Below are 18,450 nucleotides of genomic sequence, written 5' to 3' on the forward strand. Positions count from 1 at the left end.
TTATTAACAAGAAAGGAATCATAAAAACAGAATCTTTATCACTTAAACCCATATATCAAATCCTTATAAGTCTTGTTATCGGGTTTAAGCCCCATTTTCATCATTTCATCGTGCAATTCCATCGCCTTTTTAAGTTCATTTACTTCGCAAAGGCCACTTATCATAATCGAAAAGCTAACACTACTAACCAAATCCTTACTTTTCATGTAATTGAATATCCTCACAGCTTCCCCGATCCTCTTCTCCTTCACTAGTTCCTTCAGTAATACATTATCATACGTATCTACATTAAAATTCCCACCTAATTTCTCCATCTTTTCGTGCAAACAGACAGCTGAATTTATTCGTCCGGTGTCACAGTAATGTTTTACTATCGAAGAACAGCATAAAGAATCTGGAACGAGTCCCTCAACTAGAATCACATCCAAAAGCTCCTCCGCCCTATTGAATCTTCGTTTAGAACACAGAAAAAATATGAATTTTGATAAACACGGCTCAGAAGGATGGAAACCCTTCCTGATCAAATCAATTAGTATTTCACCAGCTTCATCGGGAGCGTCTAGTCTGCAGAGAGCGTTCACAAACGGATAAAAACAATCGTTCCCAACTTTCAACTCTTTCTCAATGGTTTTATTGTATATAGAAATTGCTTCTTTAACTCTTCCCTCTTTCGAGAAAGCACACAGCATACTTCCATAAGAAGAAACTTGTAACACGATCTTCTCTTCGTTAGCTCTCTCGAAAAACATCTGCATCGCATGGGTCTTTTCAAAGTCGGATAGCTTGCAGATGATCGAGTCGTAATCTGTAGCCAAGTTCATTGTATGCATCACTGTTTCAATCACGACAAAATCTTCATACTTACAAGCCCCGTTTAGGATTGAACTGTAAGTTCTAAAATCAGGATTTAGTTTTTTGGCAATCATCTTGTTCAAGTAATTGAACGCAGCTCCGAAATCCCCAATTCCGCTGTAATAATCAATGAGTATATTGAACATATCATCACTCTCTACTAAACCCAAATCCAAGATCCTACAAATTCTGTCAAATTTTCCATCTTTTGACAGCATTCGGACGATAATAGACCAGGTTGATTGATCCAACAAATCCCCATTTCGAATTAGTAAACAGAATAAACACCATCCCAAACGAATTTCATTTACCCGCTCTAACAAATGAAGAACTGAATTACAGGTAACAAGAGAAACAAATTGTCCATATTTATGTGCCCTTCTGATTGATTCCAGGGCTTGCAAATAAAGTCCCTTAACACAATAAGATTGAATAATGGAATCCAATACAATTGGCAGAACATACTTACCTCTACTACAAGCTTGAACAGATGAATCAACAATGTCAGTTGGCGGGTATGTCTGAATCAAGGATTCCAATATGGGTTTGGAAGAGTGGGTCTGACCAGACCCAATCAAGATCTGCGATAACTTGCAGAGAGTTCTGATGTCTGGTTGAAACCCTAGTCTAGATTTGACCCAGTTGTAGAATGCGAGTGAAATTTGAGGGTGGGATTGTGTTCGGTGGAGGACATTGAGGAAGAAAGATGGTGTGAGATTGGCGGCGGAGAGATTAAGGTTTTTGATGATTTGAGACCAGTCACGCCGTTGTAGAAGGGCGGTGGAGACTTGAGAGATTAACTGGGTTTGTTTGATTTGGTTTCTCCAAGCGATAGAAGCTGACGGAGTTGAGACTGAAGTAGATGGTAATAACTTACGAGGAAGAAGGAGACGGTGAAAATTCATTTTCAGTTCAGAGAGAGATCACCGGAATCACTATTGTTTCTTATTGGTATAGGAGTTATTCGAATTCGATTACATAAAAAGCTTTAAAAAAATTCTCTAAAATTTAAATAAGTCGAGTTTGAGCTTTTAAACATTCGACTTATTAACTTTCGAATATGTTCGTTTAAAGATTTGTTAGCTTATTAGCTCGTATCTCACTAATATGTTCGTTTAAAGGTTTATTAGCTTATTAGCTCGTTTGAAGGCTTGTTTATGTTTTTGCGAATATTTTCGTTAACCTAATTAGAGTCTAATTAAAATTATTTAAAATGAAGCATGTATTTAATTATAAAATATATGTAGATAGTGTTAATAATTAAATTAATTTAAATTGAAAATAAAAAAAAATGTGTATATATTATTGTTTTAAGTTAAAATTGAATCATTGTATACATTATTAGATAATTATATAAATGAGTTAAGCGCGAAAATCTCGTAAGCTCAATTATAAAAAGTTCAAGCTAGGCTCGTGAGCTTGACAAAATTGAGCTCAAGCTCGCATAATATTAAAATGAACCGAGTTTGAGTTTGTTAGTATTCGGATCAGCTCGGTTCGACTCGTTTATATCCCTAAATATAAGTAAATCGATTAAACCATTCAAACTGAACCGGCCAAACTAAAATTATTACGATTTTCTTTTTAATATATTGTTCCCAACGGTTCGGTTTGTCAGTTCAACACTTCTAAAATCGCTCGAATCATTCAAATTGATCAAATATTTAAAAATAATATTTAAAAAAACGAGAATAATGAGAAAATGTATTATAACTATTAGATGATAACACATTTTGAAATTAATAATAATGAACTTAAAACTTGTTAGTGGACTATGAAAAATGAAAAATATTAATTATTATTAGTAGACAAATTTACTTTTATAATTGATGAATTATATATATATATATGATAATGATTCATTTGAATTTATATGAATTTTGTTAGAGAAAAAAAATATTATATATGTATTTTGAAGATACAACCTCTAAAAATAAGTATAACTCTTTAACCAATTAATAATAAGATTTTATATTTTAAATTTAATATAAAATTTAATTACCGTGACATTCATAACAATATAAAGCTCAACTTTTAAACTAACTAATTTATATATATTTGTGTGATTGAGATTGATGATTAGTTTTCCGAGGAATAAGAGACATTTGAAAATGTGATTAATATTAGTGGTTGGTTTTCCGAAGTATAAGAGGGGTGTGAAAATATGATTATAATTGGTGGTTGGTTTATCGAGGGATAAGAGGCGTGTGAAAGTGTGATTGAGATTGATGGTTGATTTGTCGAGGGATAAGAGACTTGTGAAAATATGATTGAGATTTGTTTTTTCAAGGGATAAGAGATCGGTAATAAAGGATAATGAGGTAAAAAAATTAGAGGTCGATTGAGATTAGTGGTTGATTTATCGAGGGATAAGAGGCGTGTGAAAGTATAATTGAGAATGGTGGTTGGATTGTCAATGAATAAAAGGCGTGTGAAAGTGTGACTTGGATTCGTGGTTGGTTTGCGGATGGACAAGTGTCCGGTAAATGGTAATATTAGGATTGGTGGTTGGTTTGTCAAGAGATAAAAATGTGGTAACAAAGGATCGTAAAGTTACGAGATTAGAAGTCAAATGAGATTGGTGGTTGGTTTACCGAGGGATCAAAGACATGTAAGTGTGAAAGTGTGAGGTTACGAAAGGAGAGGTCGATTGAGATTGGTAATTGGTTTACTAATGAATAAGAAGTTGGTAACATTAGAATTGGTGGTTAATTTGTCGAGGGACAAGAGATTGATTCAGGTCGGTGGTTAGTTTGCCGAGAGATAAGAGATGTGTGTGAAAGTGTGATTGAGATTAGTGGTTGGTAGTTGATTTGCCTAGAGATAAGAGACATGTGAAAGTGTGATGTCCCGACATGGAGATGTTCATTGGAATTGGTGGTTAGTTTGGCGAGAGATAAGAAGCCTGTGAAAATAATAAGGTTACAAGATGATAGGTCAATTAGAATTGATGATTGGTTTACCGAAAAATAAAAGTCATGTAACAAAGGATCGTAATGTCACGAGATTAGAGATCAATTGTGATTGGTAGCTGGTTTTTCGATGGATTATAAACATGTGAAAATATGAGGTCACGATATGATAGGTCGATGAGATTAGTGGTTGTTTTGCCAAGGGATAAGAGGCTAGTAAGATTAAGATTGGTTGTTGGTTTGTTGAAGGATAAGAGGTCGATAACAAATTATTGTAAGGTCACGAGATTAGAGGTCGATTGTGATTTGTAATTAAAAATATATGTGAATGAGATGTTGATTGACCGAAGTGTGAGGTCACGATTATAAATCAATTATAATTGGTAGTTGGTTTGTCGAGGGATTAGAAGCATGTGAAAGTATGAGGTCACGAGATAAGAAGTCAATGATATTAGTGTCTGGTTTGTCAATGGATAAGAGGTCAGTAAGATTGAGATTGGTGGTTGGTTTGTTAAAGGATAAGAGACTAGTAACAAAGGATCGTAAGATCACAAGATTAGAGGTCGATTGTAATTGATAGTTAAAAATATATGTGAATGAGATGTTAATTGACCGAAGTGTGAGGTCACGATATTAGAGATCGATTGAGATTGGTGGTTGATTTGCCGAAGGATAAAAGACGTCTAAAAGTGTGAGGTCACGAGATGAAGAGGTCATTTGAGATTTTGATGGTTGATTTATCAAGAGATAAGAGACGTGTGAATGTGTGTGAGGTCACAATATTAGTAATGAGAATTGTCTATTGAAAAAAAAAATATTCATGATTAAATATGTGACTGAGATGGTTAGTTGACCGAAGTGTAAAGTGAGTTCACGAGATGAGAGGTCAATTGGATTGATGGTTGGTTTGTTGAAGTGAGGATAAAGAGGTCGCGATAATAATATGAGATGGTTGATGTATAAAATACTCGAAGTAAGGTCACGAGATTAGTACTGAGATGTTCATTGGAAAACCAAAAATATTGGTTGTTAAATATATTAATGAATTTGTTGGTTTATCGAAGAAGTAATGGTAAAGAGGTAGTGATATGATGAGATAGTTGGTTTGTCAAAAATGATGACATGGTTGAATGCAGAAATGAGGTCACGAGATTAGTAATATGAGAGATTTATTAAGTAAAAAAAGGATATTGTTGGTAAACCAAGAAATAAGAGTAAAATTCGAAGATAAAGAGATAAGTGTTGATGAAAAAAAAGTTAAATGAATGTCTTCTTATCAAATTTGTTATCATTTTTTATAAATAATGAAAAGAACGATGAATGAGAGGAGGAAGACAATAGGCAGTCTTAACCATTGAAGCACCATCATGTTCAGATTATAGATGTTGACGACGAAGAGGATAATGAAGGAGATGAAAACGATGACGACCACAACAATGTTTAATAAATAAAAAATATTTGACAGCTGTGGGATTTGAACCCACGCCCTTTCGGACCAGAGCCTAAATCTGGCGCCTTAGACCGCTCGGCCAAACTGTCTTGTATTTTATAAAACAAAACTTATTTATTTGTTAAAACAATAAAAAAGGAAATTAATATATTTGATTTATGTTTTTACATTCACATGATAGATTGATTCTCTTTTAGGAGTCAAGCAAATAAAACTGACTTCCCATGTGGCCAGCTTAAGTAATCTTTTTATTAGTGTTAATTAATACTAATACACATGATCTTTTTTCTTTTATTTTTTAATATATATTTTAAGTTAAAGTAAAATATATAAACTAAAGTTGTTTAAAATAAATTACATTGCCATACAAAAATGGGTGACTAAACCTAACAAATTCAAAATAAAAACTGGAGATATCTTTTAAAAACAGCAAGAAAAAAAAACTCAACTTTTAAAACAATTTAAATCTTTGTTGGGCTTCTTTGTGATTGAATCAATAGTGTCTCATTAGCTTACTAAATTTTTATTGCTTGACTTTCGTTTCTTTCAAGGATCATTATGATAGGGTTCTAAATATCTTCAACAATTAGATCATGTCAATCTTATAACCCAAGTTACAAGACTAGATGCATTGTTTTTTTTCACTTGTCTCTTTGTTTAAAAACTTGTTGGCGCGTTCAATTAGGTCTTTCTTTATTTCACTCATGTAGAAGCAATGATTTGTTTTACTTTCTATTCATTTCACACTTATGAGACTTATTTATATTATGAAGCAAGTTCATGGCTTCTCCCCTTGTTCGACCTGTTCGGCAAATTTATAAAGATTTGGTTTTCTCTTTTCCGATGAAACCACAAATCATCATTATTTTCTTAAAAACAAAAAATCAATGTAATAATTATTTTAAATCATCATTATTTTAATGATCGTAGTCATCTTTTTTTTAAAAACAAAAAAGCCTATGTATTTTAAAAATGATAAAAATCGTTTAAGCACAACAACAAAGCATGACATGAAAAGAAAAAAAAAACGTTACTCAATAAGTTATCGAGCTCGTAATTACTCTAGAATAACGATTAACTCTCCGACAGACTCTACTAACTTTTCGGAACGAATCTCAGAACGTATTAATAATAACATTATAAATGATACGCACCAAACACTACGATCATTAAAAGTTTGACGATTTCTTTCTAGTAAAATAGTCCATCAAAAAACAATTGTGATGATAACTAGATATGTAAACATTTCTACATATAACAATAGAAACAAACTCATGATACATTGTAGTTAGACTTTTGACATTACACCAAATGTCATCCAAAAAACTAATCGAAGAACCATTTCCTACAATGAATCTAGACTGCTCACGAAATTTTTTCCACATATAATAAATTACCTTCCAAATGCTACACCCCGCTGAATAATTAGATATTTTGTGAACCAACCAGACCAATCATTAACAAACTTATATCTAATTATCGATGTCCAAAGACTATTTGGCTTTATTGCAAATCTACTACACCATTTTAATAAATGAGATTTATTAAAGGAAATAAGATCTCGAATATTCAGACCTTCTTAATGTTTAAAATATTTAACATTATCTCAAATAACTAGATTACAAAACGATGAGTTAAAAAAATTTCATACAAATTTTCCTATTATTTGATAGTCACTCTTTGACTTAAATTCATCTTATTCTAATGTTTGATATTTATTAGAAAAAAAATAAAAATAATTCTTTTAAACATATACTATTAATACTATTTAATTTATTGAATATGCTTGATACACTTAATCGTTTAAGCTTATTCTTCTTACTTGTTCCGGATTAATGGTGAACTATGTTTGATTTTATCTATAACTTATTAGTCTAAACTATTTAGTATGTTAGTCAAACTAACCCTAGATCTTACCCCCCCAAAAAAAATACTATCTTATTGGTAAGTGCAATATCATGGAGTATGTTCCTAGTTATTTAGTCTTTTCCTTATTCCAATAAATAACACATTTGTTTAATCTCAACTTTATTGAAATTCAAACAAAAGTTGACAGAAAAATCCAACACACCCCCAATCAAGGAACACTTTAGATCAGCTTGGTTTAAATTTTTTAACCGTTAGGTACTGTTACTAGTTTAAAAAACAGTTAAAAATAACTTGTAAAAGAAATTATGACAAATTAATTAAGAAATAGAGATTAGAACATGATATGACCCATCAAACAAAAACACACCCATTGAGAAAGACAGCCTAGACTTTTGTGCCCAGCTGGCCATCTTCCAATATTCATAGTTGGTTTCCATGCATAGACATTTTTACCCTTTCCCAATTCATTATCAATGGATAAAGTGAGGGCAAAAGTGTAATCACAAGTCCCATGAATATTCTCACTTGTGCCTTACACAGGAAAAAAATGTCTCATTTATTGCCTGCCTGCCCACTTCACATTCTCAGAGATCTGAATCACTAACAGTAGACAAAGAAAGAGAAGTTGATCTCTTCCTCATCAATGGCGACAGCCATTCTCTTCTTGATTGTTATTGCAGCTTTCTCTTGTTTATCAGACACTTCAAAAGCAACTTTCGATGACAATTTCAAAATCATGGGTTCCCCTGATCATTTCACCACCTCTGAAGATGGTCAGATCTGGAATCTCTCTTTAGACAATGAAACAGGTAATTTGAATCAAATTGATGAATTATGAATACCCTTTTCATTATAGTCTCTAACGAAATTGATTTCAGGATGTGGGTTTCGGACGAAACAGAAATACAGATTCGGATGGTTCAGTATGAAGCTCAAACTTGTCGGCGGTGATTCAGCTGGAGTTGTCACAGCTTATTATGTATGTTGTATGTAATAATGTAAATGTTCTATTTTCAAAAAAAACACATTGATTGTTAATGGTGTTGGATTGCAGATGTGTTCTGAAAACGGAGCAGGACCGGAAAGAGATGAAGTTGACATCGAATTCTTAGGAAACAGAACAGGACAGCCGTATGTAATTCAAACAAACATTTACAAAAACGGAACAGGGGGGAGAGAAATGCGACATGTCCTTTGGTTTGATCCAACTGAGGATTTCCATACATATTCAATCCTATGGAATAATCAACGTCTTGTGTACGTGCTTAATTAAATCCATTTTTTATTCAATTTGAAAGTGGCTTTTGAAATTTGTTTTTGTGGGTAATGAAACAGGTTCTATGTAGATCAAGTACCAATCAGGGTATTCAAGAATTCGAACTATACAAACAATTTTTTCCCAAATGAGAAACCGATGTATTTGTTTTCGAGTATATGGAATGCGGATGATTGGGCGACGAGGGGTGGATTGGAGAAGACGGATTGGAAGAAAGCGCCTTTTGTGTCGGCTTACAAGGATTTCAGCGTCGATGCTTGCCAGTGGGAGGATCCGTTTCCTGCGTGTGTTTCAACGACAGGCGACAATTGGTGGGATCAATATGAGGCTTGGCATTTATCGAGTACACAGAAGATTGATTATGCTTGGGTGCAGAGAAATATGGTGGTTTATGATTATTGTAAGGATTCTAAACGTTATCCTAAGCTTCCTGAAGAGTGTTGGTTAAGTCCATGGAACTGAAACATTTGGGATTTTCTTACTTATTATTTATTTCATCTACTCTATTCTTTGTTTAGAATTATAATGGATTGAAAATTAAATTTCTATATTGGATTGTATTACTAAACCTTTAATATTAATATACAGAAAGATTGAATGAATTGGTTTAATTTCCAAAAGTGGAATAGTGTCTGGCAAAAAAAAATTTGATGGGTCTATAGTTTTAGACACTAAATAATGAAAGAATAAAACTTTATGCAAATTCATACTTTATTCCTAGCAAGTTGATGTTTGGGACCAATAATTTTCTACCCTGTGGAATATCTAACAGTATCTGATAAATTGCATGAATTTAATTAAGATTAGAAAATTGAATGTTTAATGAAAATTTTTGAAGAGGGAGAAAGAAAAAAAATGCAACCTTTAGTAAATCTAGGATGTAAATGAATGATGAATCTTAACTATAACCAATCTAAAGCGGTTTAAAAGCTTCAAAATTTTCGTTTAGTATCATTACTCGTTATGGACTAAAGAACAGGTAAGTGTAACTCTTCGCGGTTGTAAACAAAGTCGTGTTCGGTTTGATTTATTTTAATAAATGAAACAAAATTAAACATTATTTCATTCCCCTCTCCTCCATCAGTATCATTACTTGTTTTGATTATAAACTTCATCTTACCAACCTTCTTTTAAGTTGTAAAAGCTTTCTAATAGCTGGTGAGCACAACTAAATACTAGGTTGTAACATGCTCATTTAGTATCATTACTAGTTTATGGACTCGTTAAAGGTTTAAAATCTCATTTAATGTACAAATAACCTAAAATGTGTAACTCTTAAAAGTTATCAAGAGCCAACCTTTTTAAGTTGTAAAAGAACTCTAAATGAGACGAGCTCGCGCATGAACCTGCTAAATACATTCGAATCAAACTTAAACCTAGCTTGAATATATACTAAACAAAAGTGGAGCTCTTTGGCAGTTTACAACTCTAATATCAACTATCTCTATTAATGTTCAACATAAATATGGACAAATTCAAACAAAAGGGACCAAGTTTCTAAATTCCTAGACAAGAAAATAACTAATACTAAAAAGATTTGGTCTGAAATTCAATTCTCACAACAAAACAAAAACAAAAATCCTGATTTAAATGGAGTTTGAAAAATAAATCCAAACAAACTAAACAAATAAAAAATGTATATGAACATAACTTCATGTGATAAAAGATATATTTGTGCCAAGAGATCTAATATTATGAAGGTGCAAAATTTGGTATAAGAGGCTGGGTTTTGATGGTATGTAACAATAATACGAGACAATGTTCTTATGACTGAAAATCTGGGATGAAGAGGTTGATAATTGAAAAAATGTTAATTTATAAGAAGGCTAACATAAACTTTGATGAGATTTATCATTCTACAAACACATCATATTTGATGAATGATGATCTAACTATGATTTAACAATTTTAATCAATCAAACAAATTGGATTCATATACTAGAAATGAGATTAGGCCTACAAATATGGTTGCATCAATGGTTTTCAATTGAATGTGATGCTGTTCAATGCAGTTCTCTTCTTAAAGAAGATGATTAAAGATCAACAAATACACAATTGATCCAAATAACATTAGTACTATAAACACCCATTATCCAAACAAGGGTAATTTCTTCACAAATTGATCATAAACCACAAAACCCAGAGTATCTGTTCTTCAACCATGTTCACAGATCATAAAAGAACAGCAAATTTATTCAACAAAAAAGGAAAAGGATTACTAACAAACGCATCTTATTTAGCTCCCCCAAACGGGGGAGAATCAAGAACACCAGAAACATAAACAAGTTCAAACACCATCATTAAACACAATCCAAGGTAAAGCACAGACCTTCAGAATCCACCACGAAGACGCAGGACAAGGTGAAGGGTAGACTCTTTCTGAATGTTATAGTCAGCAAGAGTTCGTCCATCCTCCAATTGCTTCCCTGCAAAGATCAACCTCTGCTGGTCTGGAGGAATCCCCTCTTTGTCTTGGATCTTAGCCTTCACATTATCAATCGTGTCAGAGCTCTCCACCTCAAGAGTTATGGTCTTTCCTGTCAAAGTCTTCACGAAAATCTGCATACCACCACGGAGACGAAGCACCAGGTGGAGGGTTGACTCCTTCTGGATGTTGTAGTCAGCCAAGGTCCTACCATCTTCCAATTGTTTCCCGGCGAAGATCAACCTCTGCTGATCCGGAGGGATGCCTTCCTTGTCCTGGATCTTAGCCTTCACGTTGTCAATAGTGTCAGAGGATTCAACCTCCAGGGTGATGGTCTTTCCGGTCAGGGTTTTAACGAAAATCTGCATACCACCACGGAGACGGAGGACAAGATGGAGGGTTGACTCCTTCTGGATGTTGTAGTCGGCCAGGGTGCGACCGTCCTCCAGCTGCTTACCGGCGAAGATCAACCTCTGCTGGTCCGGGGGGATGCCTTCCTTGTCCTGGATCTTGGCCTTGACATTGTCAATAGTGTCGGAGGATTCAACCTCGAGGGTGATGGTCTTTCCGGTCAGGGTTTTCACAAAGATCTGCATACCACCACGAAGACGTAGGACAAGATGAAGAGTGGATTCCTTCTGGATGTTGTAGTCGGCCAAGGTACGACCGTCCTCCAACTGCTTACCGGCGAAGATCAACCTCTGCTGGTCCGGGGGGATGCCTTCCTTGTCCTGGATCTTGGCCTTGACGTTGTCGATGGTGTCGGAGGACTCAACCTCGAGGGTGATGGTCTTGCCGGTCAGGGTTTTGACAAAGATCTGCATACCACCACGAAGACGGAGGACAAGATGGAGGGTGGATTCCTTCTGGATGTTGTAGTCGGCCAAGGTACGACCGTCCTCCAACTGCTTACCGGCGAAGATGAGTCTTTGCTGGTCCGGGGGGATGCCTTCCTTGTCCTGGATCTTGGCCTTAACGTTGTCAATAGTATCAGAGGATTCAACCTCGAGGGTGATGGTCTTACCAGTTAGGGTTTTAACAAAGATCTGCATCCCACCGCGAAGACGTAGGACAAGATGAAGCGTGGATTCCTTCTGGATATTGTAATCGGCTAAGGTACGTCCGTCCTCCAGCTGCTTACCGGCGAAGATCAACCTCTGCTGGTCCGGGGGGATTCCCTCCTTGTCCTGGATCTTAGCCTTAACGTTGTCGATGGTGTCGGATGATTCAACCTCAAGAGTAATTGTCTTTCCGGTTAGGGTTTTGACAAAGATCTGCATCCCACCACGTAGACGGAGAACGAGATGGAGAGTGGATTCCTTCTGAATGTTGTAATCAGCCAAGGTTCGGCCGTCCTCGAGTTGCTTTCCAGCAAAGATCAACCTCTGCTGGTCCGGTGGAATCCCTTCCTTGTCCTGGATCTTGGCCTTAACGTTGTCGATCGTATCAGAGGATTCAACCTCAAGAGTAATTGTCTTTCCGGTGAGAGTCTTAACGAAGATCTGCATCTGTATCATCCAAATCACAAGAAATCAAAATCAAAATCATAAACCTAATCAAATCAAAATCAAACAGAGAGAATTGAGATACCTTGAAAAAAGCTTTTGGGGGAGATAATAGAGAAAGAAAGATAGGATTGATGGAAATGAATCGATGAATGTATGATCAATATATAATTAGGGTTGGCGAATTGAACACGGAAATTGACATCGGTGGTGACGAAGAGATAACAAACGGTCGAATGATAATAAGCCACGTAGCGTCTTTAACGTTCTTGAATTATGGTCACGCGTATTCGATAAGAACAAGAAAAGAAAACGAAGTTAGGTTGCCGTTACGAAACGGTGGGGGACCAGTTAACGGAGTTAGTAGAAGCAGTCAATATCAAGTGGGCCATGGGTATGGATTATTTTAATATAATAATTATTGGGCCGGCCTTAAAAGTTGACGATTCTTTTAAAATACTAGTCCAGGTTCAGCTTCCTCGAAATGCTCAACTTTAAATTATTGTTGCTTTTCCATGACTATTAAATAAATTAGTCGTTTTTAATTATTTGATTCCCTGAATATGAAATTCAGGGATATGTATTCAATTAATCCGATCAAAGTAATATTTAATCAATCCAAAATCCAAATAGAAAATATAATTCAAATATAATTTTGGATTATAAAAAATCCGATTTATTAAGGTCCAAGTATAATTTTGATATAAAAAATCTAATTTATTAAGGTCAAATTTATGATCCTAAATAATCTATTCTCAGAATATATTAATTAATACTATAATTAATGACTTATAATATTTCTTTTTTATTTTACATATATAATAATTTGATTATATTTAAATTTGGAGGTATTAATATTTTATTCAATGATAAAAGTAAAAACATTATTGTTGAGATAATAACCTATATACAACATGTTTGAAATAATAATCTCTATATTTTAAAAATAGATTTACTAATCTGAAAATATTCTTAAAATACTTTTTTCAAGATTTCTTAAAAAAACATCACAAAACACCGGAAAAACAATATCTAAAAATATACATGATTTGATTTAATAGATGGTTGTATCAAGATGAGAAATCCACCAATTCACACATGATGTGTGAACACTTAACAATGATTTTTTTGGTATGTATTTGTTGAATTCATGTTTTTTTACTTCATTTTGTTTTATTAATTGTTCTAAAATTAGTTAAAACATATAAATATAAATGATTGGATGTATAAATTTGTCTAAACAATTATCCTACCAACCAAATATTTATACATCTAATCAGCCACGATGGACCGCTTTTCCTTCGAAATGCAACTAATCTCCGAGAGGGTTGTGCAAATAGCCCGCAAACACATTTAACTAATTAACTAGGCAAGCGAAACTTGTCGCCTGACATACTCGAACCCAGCACCTCTATAAGGCTAAGGATATTCACCTCTTTTTTAGGCTAAGCTAAAAGAGGGAATCCTATTCATGACCTTGTTATGAATATAAAGGGTACTTACAAGATTAACACATAAGTAGAAACTAAATAAGCTATTGAGAGAACAAGCTAAATCAAACTCTTAATAATCATCGAGTTCTTCTGTTAAAAACTGACCATATTCCTCGTCTTTGGTCTAAACTAGTTGAATGTTGAGAGAGCTGTATAACTAAACATCTTACCTAGGCCAAATTTGACCATATACATCTTTAGTCTGATATCTTCGGTCCCAGGACCAGGGAATATCTGTCAAAAAAACAAAGTTGTCGTGCAATACTTATTACAACAAGCAATGAAGCTAATGAAAATTTTGCATTTGTTTGGTTGATGGATTTTCGGGATGCTTTCTTAAGATGGAACATTTATTCTTACCTTGAGATGTATAACGCTTTGGAGGGAGCTCATAAGGCACGGGCAAACGAATTACTTCATTCGAATCCATATTCTCGCTTCCTCGCCAAGCCAGAGTCACAAGCTTTCGTCTCTTCTTTTTCATTTCAGAACCACTTTCCAGAGATTTGCTTATTTCCTGATGAAAGCCAGCCAGCCCGCAAAGAGCATTTTTCATAAGTTGAACACGATATGATAAGACAAAAAAACTAACTAACCAAGGCCTTGTTGCCATTGTTTGTGCAAGAAAACCTGTAACCGTGCTCTTTGACTTGAGTCGGCAAGAATAATACTCCAAGCTGTAGTGGTAGCAGCAACAGCATTTGTGCAAAACATTAGAAAGACAATCAAAGCTAAACATAATTATGTAAGTTGTAATGATTAGCATTAGCCGATACCTCGTACGAGCGAATCATCAGCTGAGAATTGTTTTTCTGTAGCGCTCCCCAGGCAGCTTTGCTGAGGTTCGACGATGTCAATAAGAACCATCTGTCAGCCAGGGAAAATGAAATGTCATAGGTTTAACATAGAGTAATAATACTGAGGTTTCAATGCTCTTACGCTAGGTCTTGACCATTATATCGAGTAAATGTCTTTATATGGGGCATGGATCGACTGAGAAAAAGATATAAACAAAGTAAGAATGTGTTTCATAAACAAACAATGAAGTGTTGAATGTTAAATACTTCATTTTTTAATAAACTAAATGAAAATATCTAAATATGTAAATTGATTTGATTAAATGTGGAACTAATGTTGTTGAAAAGTACTTAAAAGACTATTTTACCCTTATAGTTAAAGTTGTCTTTTCAATGTTGTTACTAGATTATCATGTTAAGTGATTAATCTTAGGTTAGTCTTTTTAGATTAGTTGAGATGAATCTTAGGATCCTTTTTTATTTAAATGGTCAAGAAGGCTTGAACCATGACCTTGTGGCGAGAAGAGCCTTGCTCTACCACTGAGCTAAACGAGCCTTTAAACCGAGAGAGGCTTCTAAACAGTCTATAATGTAGATAAATATGATTTACCAACGACCCGAGTGCTTTGCAGCCCATTTGGCCCAATATTTTTTCAGGAATTCTTTTTCCACATTCTTTAATGGGCTTGGGATTGCACCTCCTGCACCATAACCCTGCATGTTCAACATTTCACTCACAGTTGGACAGAAGATTCAAGAATTGGGCAATTAAGGAAATGAAAAAAGGCTCCTCTTATATTACCTCTATAGAGCACCTAACATCTTCGACAGTTGGCCATATTATTAGAGATTCTCCTAAACCGAGAGGCTTTTTGTCTTCTGTAACTCCCGAAGACAAGGATGTGGCAAACTCAGACATCCACTTCTCATCCAAAGAACCAAGGGAGGAAAACTGAAACAATGGGACTAAAATGAGCTCTCTACCAAAAGAAGATAAGGGAATTAATTAGAGTAATTGAAGTAACCTGGTAAGCAAGAGGGGAATTCCGAAATTCTTTGTCAAAAACACAGTCTTGGAGAATGGTTCGCAGCTTCATATGTCCCCATTTTTTCAGATTGGAGCCATTATGATAACCTGGAACTGAACCAACTAACCTCACCTGAAACAATGACAAGATTGAAATTTTCAAACACATTACAAGAAATGGATACTTTTTTTTATTTGAAATAGTCGCTTTGCCTAAATGCAGCAAATAATGGCTGTGGGTTTTTACTCTTTTTACCCTACTTGATGTTTTTTTCACCATGCTGGATGATATTTACATTACACCTACCTACTTTACCGAAGTAAAAAAAAAGGTCAAATACCGCTGATTCACTGTAGTCAAACTTCTTGAAAAATGATGAATTGATTTTACAATTTTCCAGGGCCGGTAACTTTGCAATAAATTCAGGCAACTGAAATAAATAAACAGAAAGCCAAACTTATTATTATTCTGTCAACTGAAAAGTGAAAACCCACAAGTAAAGCATAAAACAACCTCAGAAGCTAATATGGTACCTTTAAGGCACTAAGGTATTCAATCAAGTCAGTTTCAAATCCACACACCATGTTTGAAGAACTATTAGTTTGATCCTTCCAAGGAAAATCTTGCATCCACAAACCTTGACTTTTATTATTCCAATCAATATGTATTAGATTCGCCGTATGCACAATAACCCTAATCCCTTTAGCATACACCAGCAACATTGCCTTTGAGTGGTGCGTTCCATAAGAAATCGGAAGTGGAGGCTTATGCAGAATCCAATTAGCAGGCTTTTTCATCTAGATATATAAAAAGAAAATTCAAATTAAGAGACCATTTGAGCTGCAGATCGTAATGTCATTAAAAATAAAAACAAGTTCCATATGATTATGGCTCTTCAAAACCTTCATATAATCCAATGTGCCATCACTCTCGCCATGAATTACCATCACGTGAGGTACTTTCTTGAGTATTTGACAAGCTACACCAAAGACACACAATACAAAAAACACATGGATAAAAAACTATGAAATTTCTTCGATTAACATAATCAGTCATCGTGAGAGACATAATCACCTGATAACAGCCAATCAATGTCAACCATGTAATTCGAAAGGAATGCCAACAATATGTCGCCCTAAAAAAGAAAATAACCCCAAAAAAAATCAGAATCACATCATTCCAACAAAACAACCACTCATATTGCTGTAACTACCTGAATTACGTCAGTAATAGACACACACGATGTATTAGCCCATGCTGGAAGCCCTTGAACTTTTAGAAGACGGAAAGTCAAGGGCAGTTTATCATTATCAATTGTAAAACCACGTATTGCCTCCATCGAGGAGCTTTCTATGTCTTCCTGAATGGTGAAAATAAATAAGAGAGAAAAGTTGAGACAATCTTTCTCATAGACATGGAAGTTTGAGACAGAACCTTAAGGTTTCTAGCCATGGCTTCATCTTGAGAGTTGTCAATCCGTTTACCCTTTGCAGCTCTCCTGTGATCTGTATCAACTTGGGTAACTTCATTACATTTCCTCTTCTGGTTACTTACTGGAGATGATTTGTTCTCATCAGACAAATTGACATACTTCAAAAAGTGATGTCCTGGGATCAACTCAACTATATCACCACCCTTGACTTTTACTTTCTCTCCAGAAAGAACTTTCCTCCTCTGGTCCAATGATCTAACTACAATTGGGTTTGAGCTTTCCTAAAAGTTCATTCACAACAACACAAGTTACGATTCATTCTACAGCTACTGAATTCATATTGCCATTGTCACGATTTAAGCATATTAAAAGTATTAATGCAGATAAGGGAAAATGGAAAGAAGTTAGTAGTACCACAACAATTTCAAGAGAACCATCTGGGTTGGAATTCAAAAGGATATGCTTGCGGCTGAGCCTCTTATCCAAAACTGGGATGGAATCGCGACCAACAAAGTTAGGGCCTTGAGAAAGCGCAATCTTCCTTGCTGAAACATCTTCCTCAAGATTTTTATCCAAAGGGATCAAAAACCCAATACTTCCATGACCCTATAACAAATAAATTGATTAAAGAAAAATCGAGAAATCAATATGCATTGGGTACATTTGAAATTAGTGAATATTTTGAAGGATCAAACAAAACAAACTATGTTGTGTGAAAGAGGAACACTGATGAATAATAGTGAAAGAGCTGCTAGCTGAGGGATTTACCATGATTTCACTCGCTCTGAAAGACGAAATGAAAATAGGGTTTAGAAGAATCGTAGGGCAATCGAGGAAATGTCTTCTGCCGGTTACTAGGCGGAGTGGAATCGAAAGTGCAGAAGCCGGCGGCCACTATAGCTGCTCCGATGCCGCGACGGCGACGGCAGAGCGAAGTAATTTTAAAAGGCTTGCTTCAATTTTCACCTTGGATACAATTTTGCCTTTTGCAGTCAATTTTTTTTTCTTATTGTTAATACTAATCAATTAAGTCTGATTCATAAATATAATTAATAATTTTATATAATAAACCAATGAAACCAAATCGAAATCTCTCGAATCAAACCAAATTGTCGAACTATATTAAAGACGTAAGAAAACCACTCAAATCGTTCAAACCAAACCGAATATCAAACCGAATCACTTAAACCGAGTTCAAATTGGTTCTGATTCGACTAAATCGAGTTATACGGTTTTACCGACCGAACCGAGTATACTAATTTGGTATAATACGATTACGTTATTATTTTTCTCTGTATATTAATATATAATTATATATTATAATAATAAAGTAACTCCTCACTATTTAATGTCAAGACTGTCCAGTCTTATCCGCTCGCCATTGCAAGCGGCCTCTGTTCTTTTTTATTTA

At 34.7% G+C, this 18,450-nt stretch overlaps 4 protein-coding genes and 1 non-coding gene across 5 annotated transcripts; 1 reads left to right on the forward strand and 4 right to left on the reverse strand.

Moving 5' to 3' along the window:
• Positions 1–38: 38 nt before the first annotated feature.
• LOC124933837 (pentatricopeptide repeat-containing protein At4g21170) lies at positions 39–1,757 on the reverse strand. The gene has a single exon (XM_047474275.1). It carries the CDS (start codon positions 1,755–1,757, stop codon positions 39–41), a length of 1,719 nt encoding a protein of 572 aa, XP_047330231.1.
• Positions 1,758–5,223: 3,466 nt separating this feature from the next.
• On the reverse strand, positions 5,224–5,303 carry TRNAL-UAG. Its single transcript has one exon. It is a non-coding gene; the product is annotated as a tRNA-Leu (tRNA).
• A 2,371-nt stretch (positions 5,304–7,674) lies between these two features.
• Positions 7,675–8,888, forward strand: LOC124935932 (probable xyloglucan endotransglucosylase/hydrolase protein 8). The gene is made up of 4 exons (XM_047476376.1): positions 7,675–7,892; positions 7,962–8,062; positions 8,138–8,340; positions 8,419–8,888. The coding sequence occupies exons 1-4, from the start codon at positions 7,727–7,729 to the stop codon at positions 8,819–8,821; spliced, it is 873 nt and encodes a 290-aa protein (XP_047332332.1). The 5' UTR covers positions 7,675–7,726; the 3' UTR covers positions 8,822–8,888.
• A 1,646-nt stretch (positions 8,889–10,534) lies between these two features.
• LOC124936514 (polyubiquitin-like) lies at positions 10,535–12,301 on the reverse strand. Its single transcript, XM_047477019.1, has one exon. The coding sequence runs from the start codon at positions 12,299–12,301 to the stop codon at positions 10,691–10,693; it is 1,611 nt and encodes a 536-aa protein (XP_047332975.1). The 3' UTR covers positions 10,535–10,690.
• Positions 12,302–13,740: 1,439 nt separating this feature from the next.
• On the reverse strand, positions 13,741–17,825 carry LOC124936515 (tyrosyl-DNA phosphodiesterase 1). Its single transcript, XM_047477020.1, has 16 exons — positions 17,808–17,825; positions 17,454–17,645; positions 17,042–17,320; positions 16,821–16,967; positions 16,682–16,742; positions 16,510–16,586; positions 16,141–16,404; positions 15,948–16,037; positions 15,605–15,739; positions 15,382–15,531; positions 15,190–15,293; positions 14,722–14,775; positions 14,559–14,649; positions 14,379–14,459; positions 14,143–14,299; positions 13,741–14,016 (listed from the first exon to the last, which is right to left on the reverse strand). Exons 1-16 carry the CDS (start codon positions 17,808–17,810, stop codon positions 13,949–13,951), a joined length of 1,953 nt encoding a protein of 650 aa, XP_047332976.1. The 5' UTR covers positions 17,811–17,825; the 3' UTR covers positions 13,741–13,948.
• Between the last annotated feature and the right edge of the window lie 625 nt (positions 17,826–18,450).

This window comes from Impatiens glandulifera, chromosome 4, assembly GCF_907164915.1.
Source record: "Impatiens glandulifera chromosome 4, dImpGla2.1, whole genome shotgun sequence".
In the NCBI taxonomy this organism is placed as follows: Eukaryota; Viridiplantae; Streptophyta; class Magnoliopsida; order Ericales; family Balsaminaceae; genus Impatiens; species Impatiens glandulifera.

Coding starts and splice junctions, on each gene's coding strand:
- LOC124933837 (XM_047474275.1), bottom strand. CDS start 1,757: ATGAATTTTCACCGTCTCCTTCTTCCTCGTAAGTTATTACCATCTACT.
- LOC124935932 (XM_047476376.1), top strand. CDS start 7,727: ATGGCGACAGCCATTCTCTTCTTGATTGTTATTGCAGCTTTCTCTTGT. Junction 7,893..7,961: donor CTCTTTAGACAATGAAACAG/GTAATTTGAATC, acceptor AATTGATTTCAG/GATGTGGGTTTCGGACGAAA. Junction 8,341..8,418: donor TGGAATAATCAACGTCTTGT/GTACGTGCTTAA, acceptor GTAATGAAACAG/GTTCTATGTAGATCAAGTAC.
- LOC124936514 (XM_047477019.1), bottom strand. CDS start 12,301: ATGATACAGATGCAGATCTTCGTTAAGACTCTCACCGGAAAGACAATT.
- LOC124936515 (XM_047477020.1), bottom strand. Junction 16,405..16,509: donor GCACATTGGATTATATGAAG/GTTTTGAAGAGC, acceptor TTATATATCTAG/ATGAAAAAGCCTGCTAATTG. Junction 14,460..14,558: donor TGATGATTCGCTCGTACGAG/GTATCGGCTAAT, acceptor CTACCACTACAG/CTTGGAGTATTATTCTTGCC.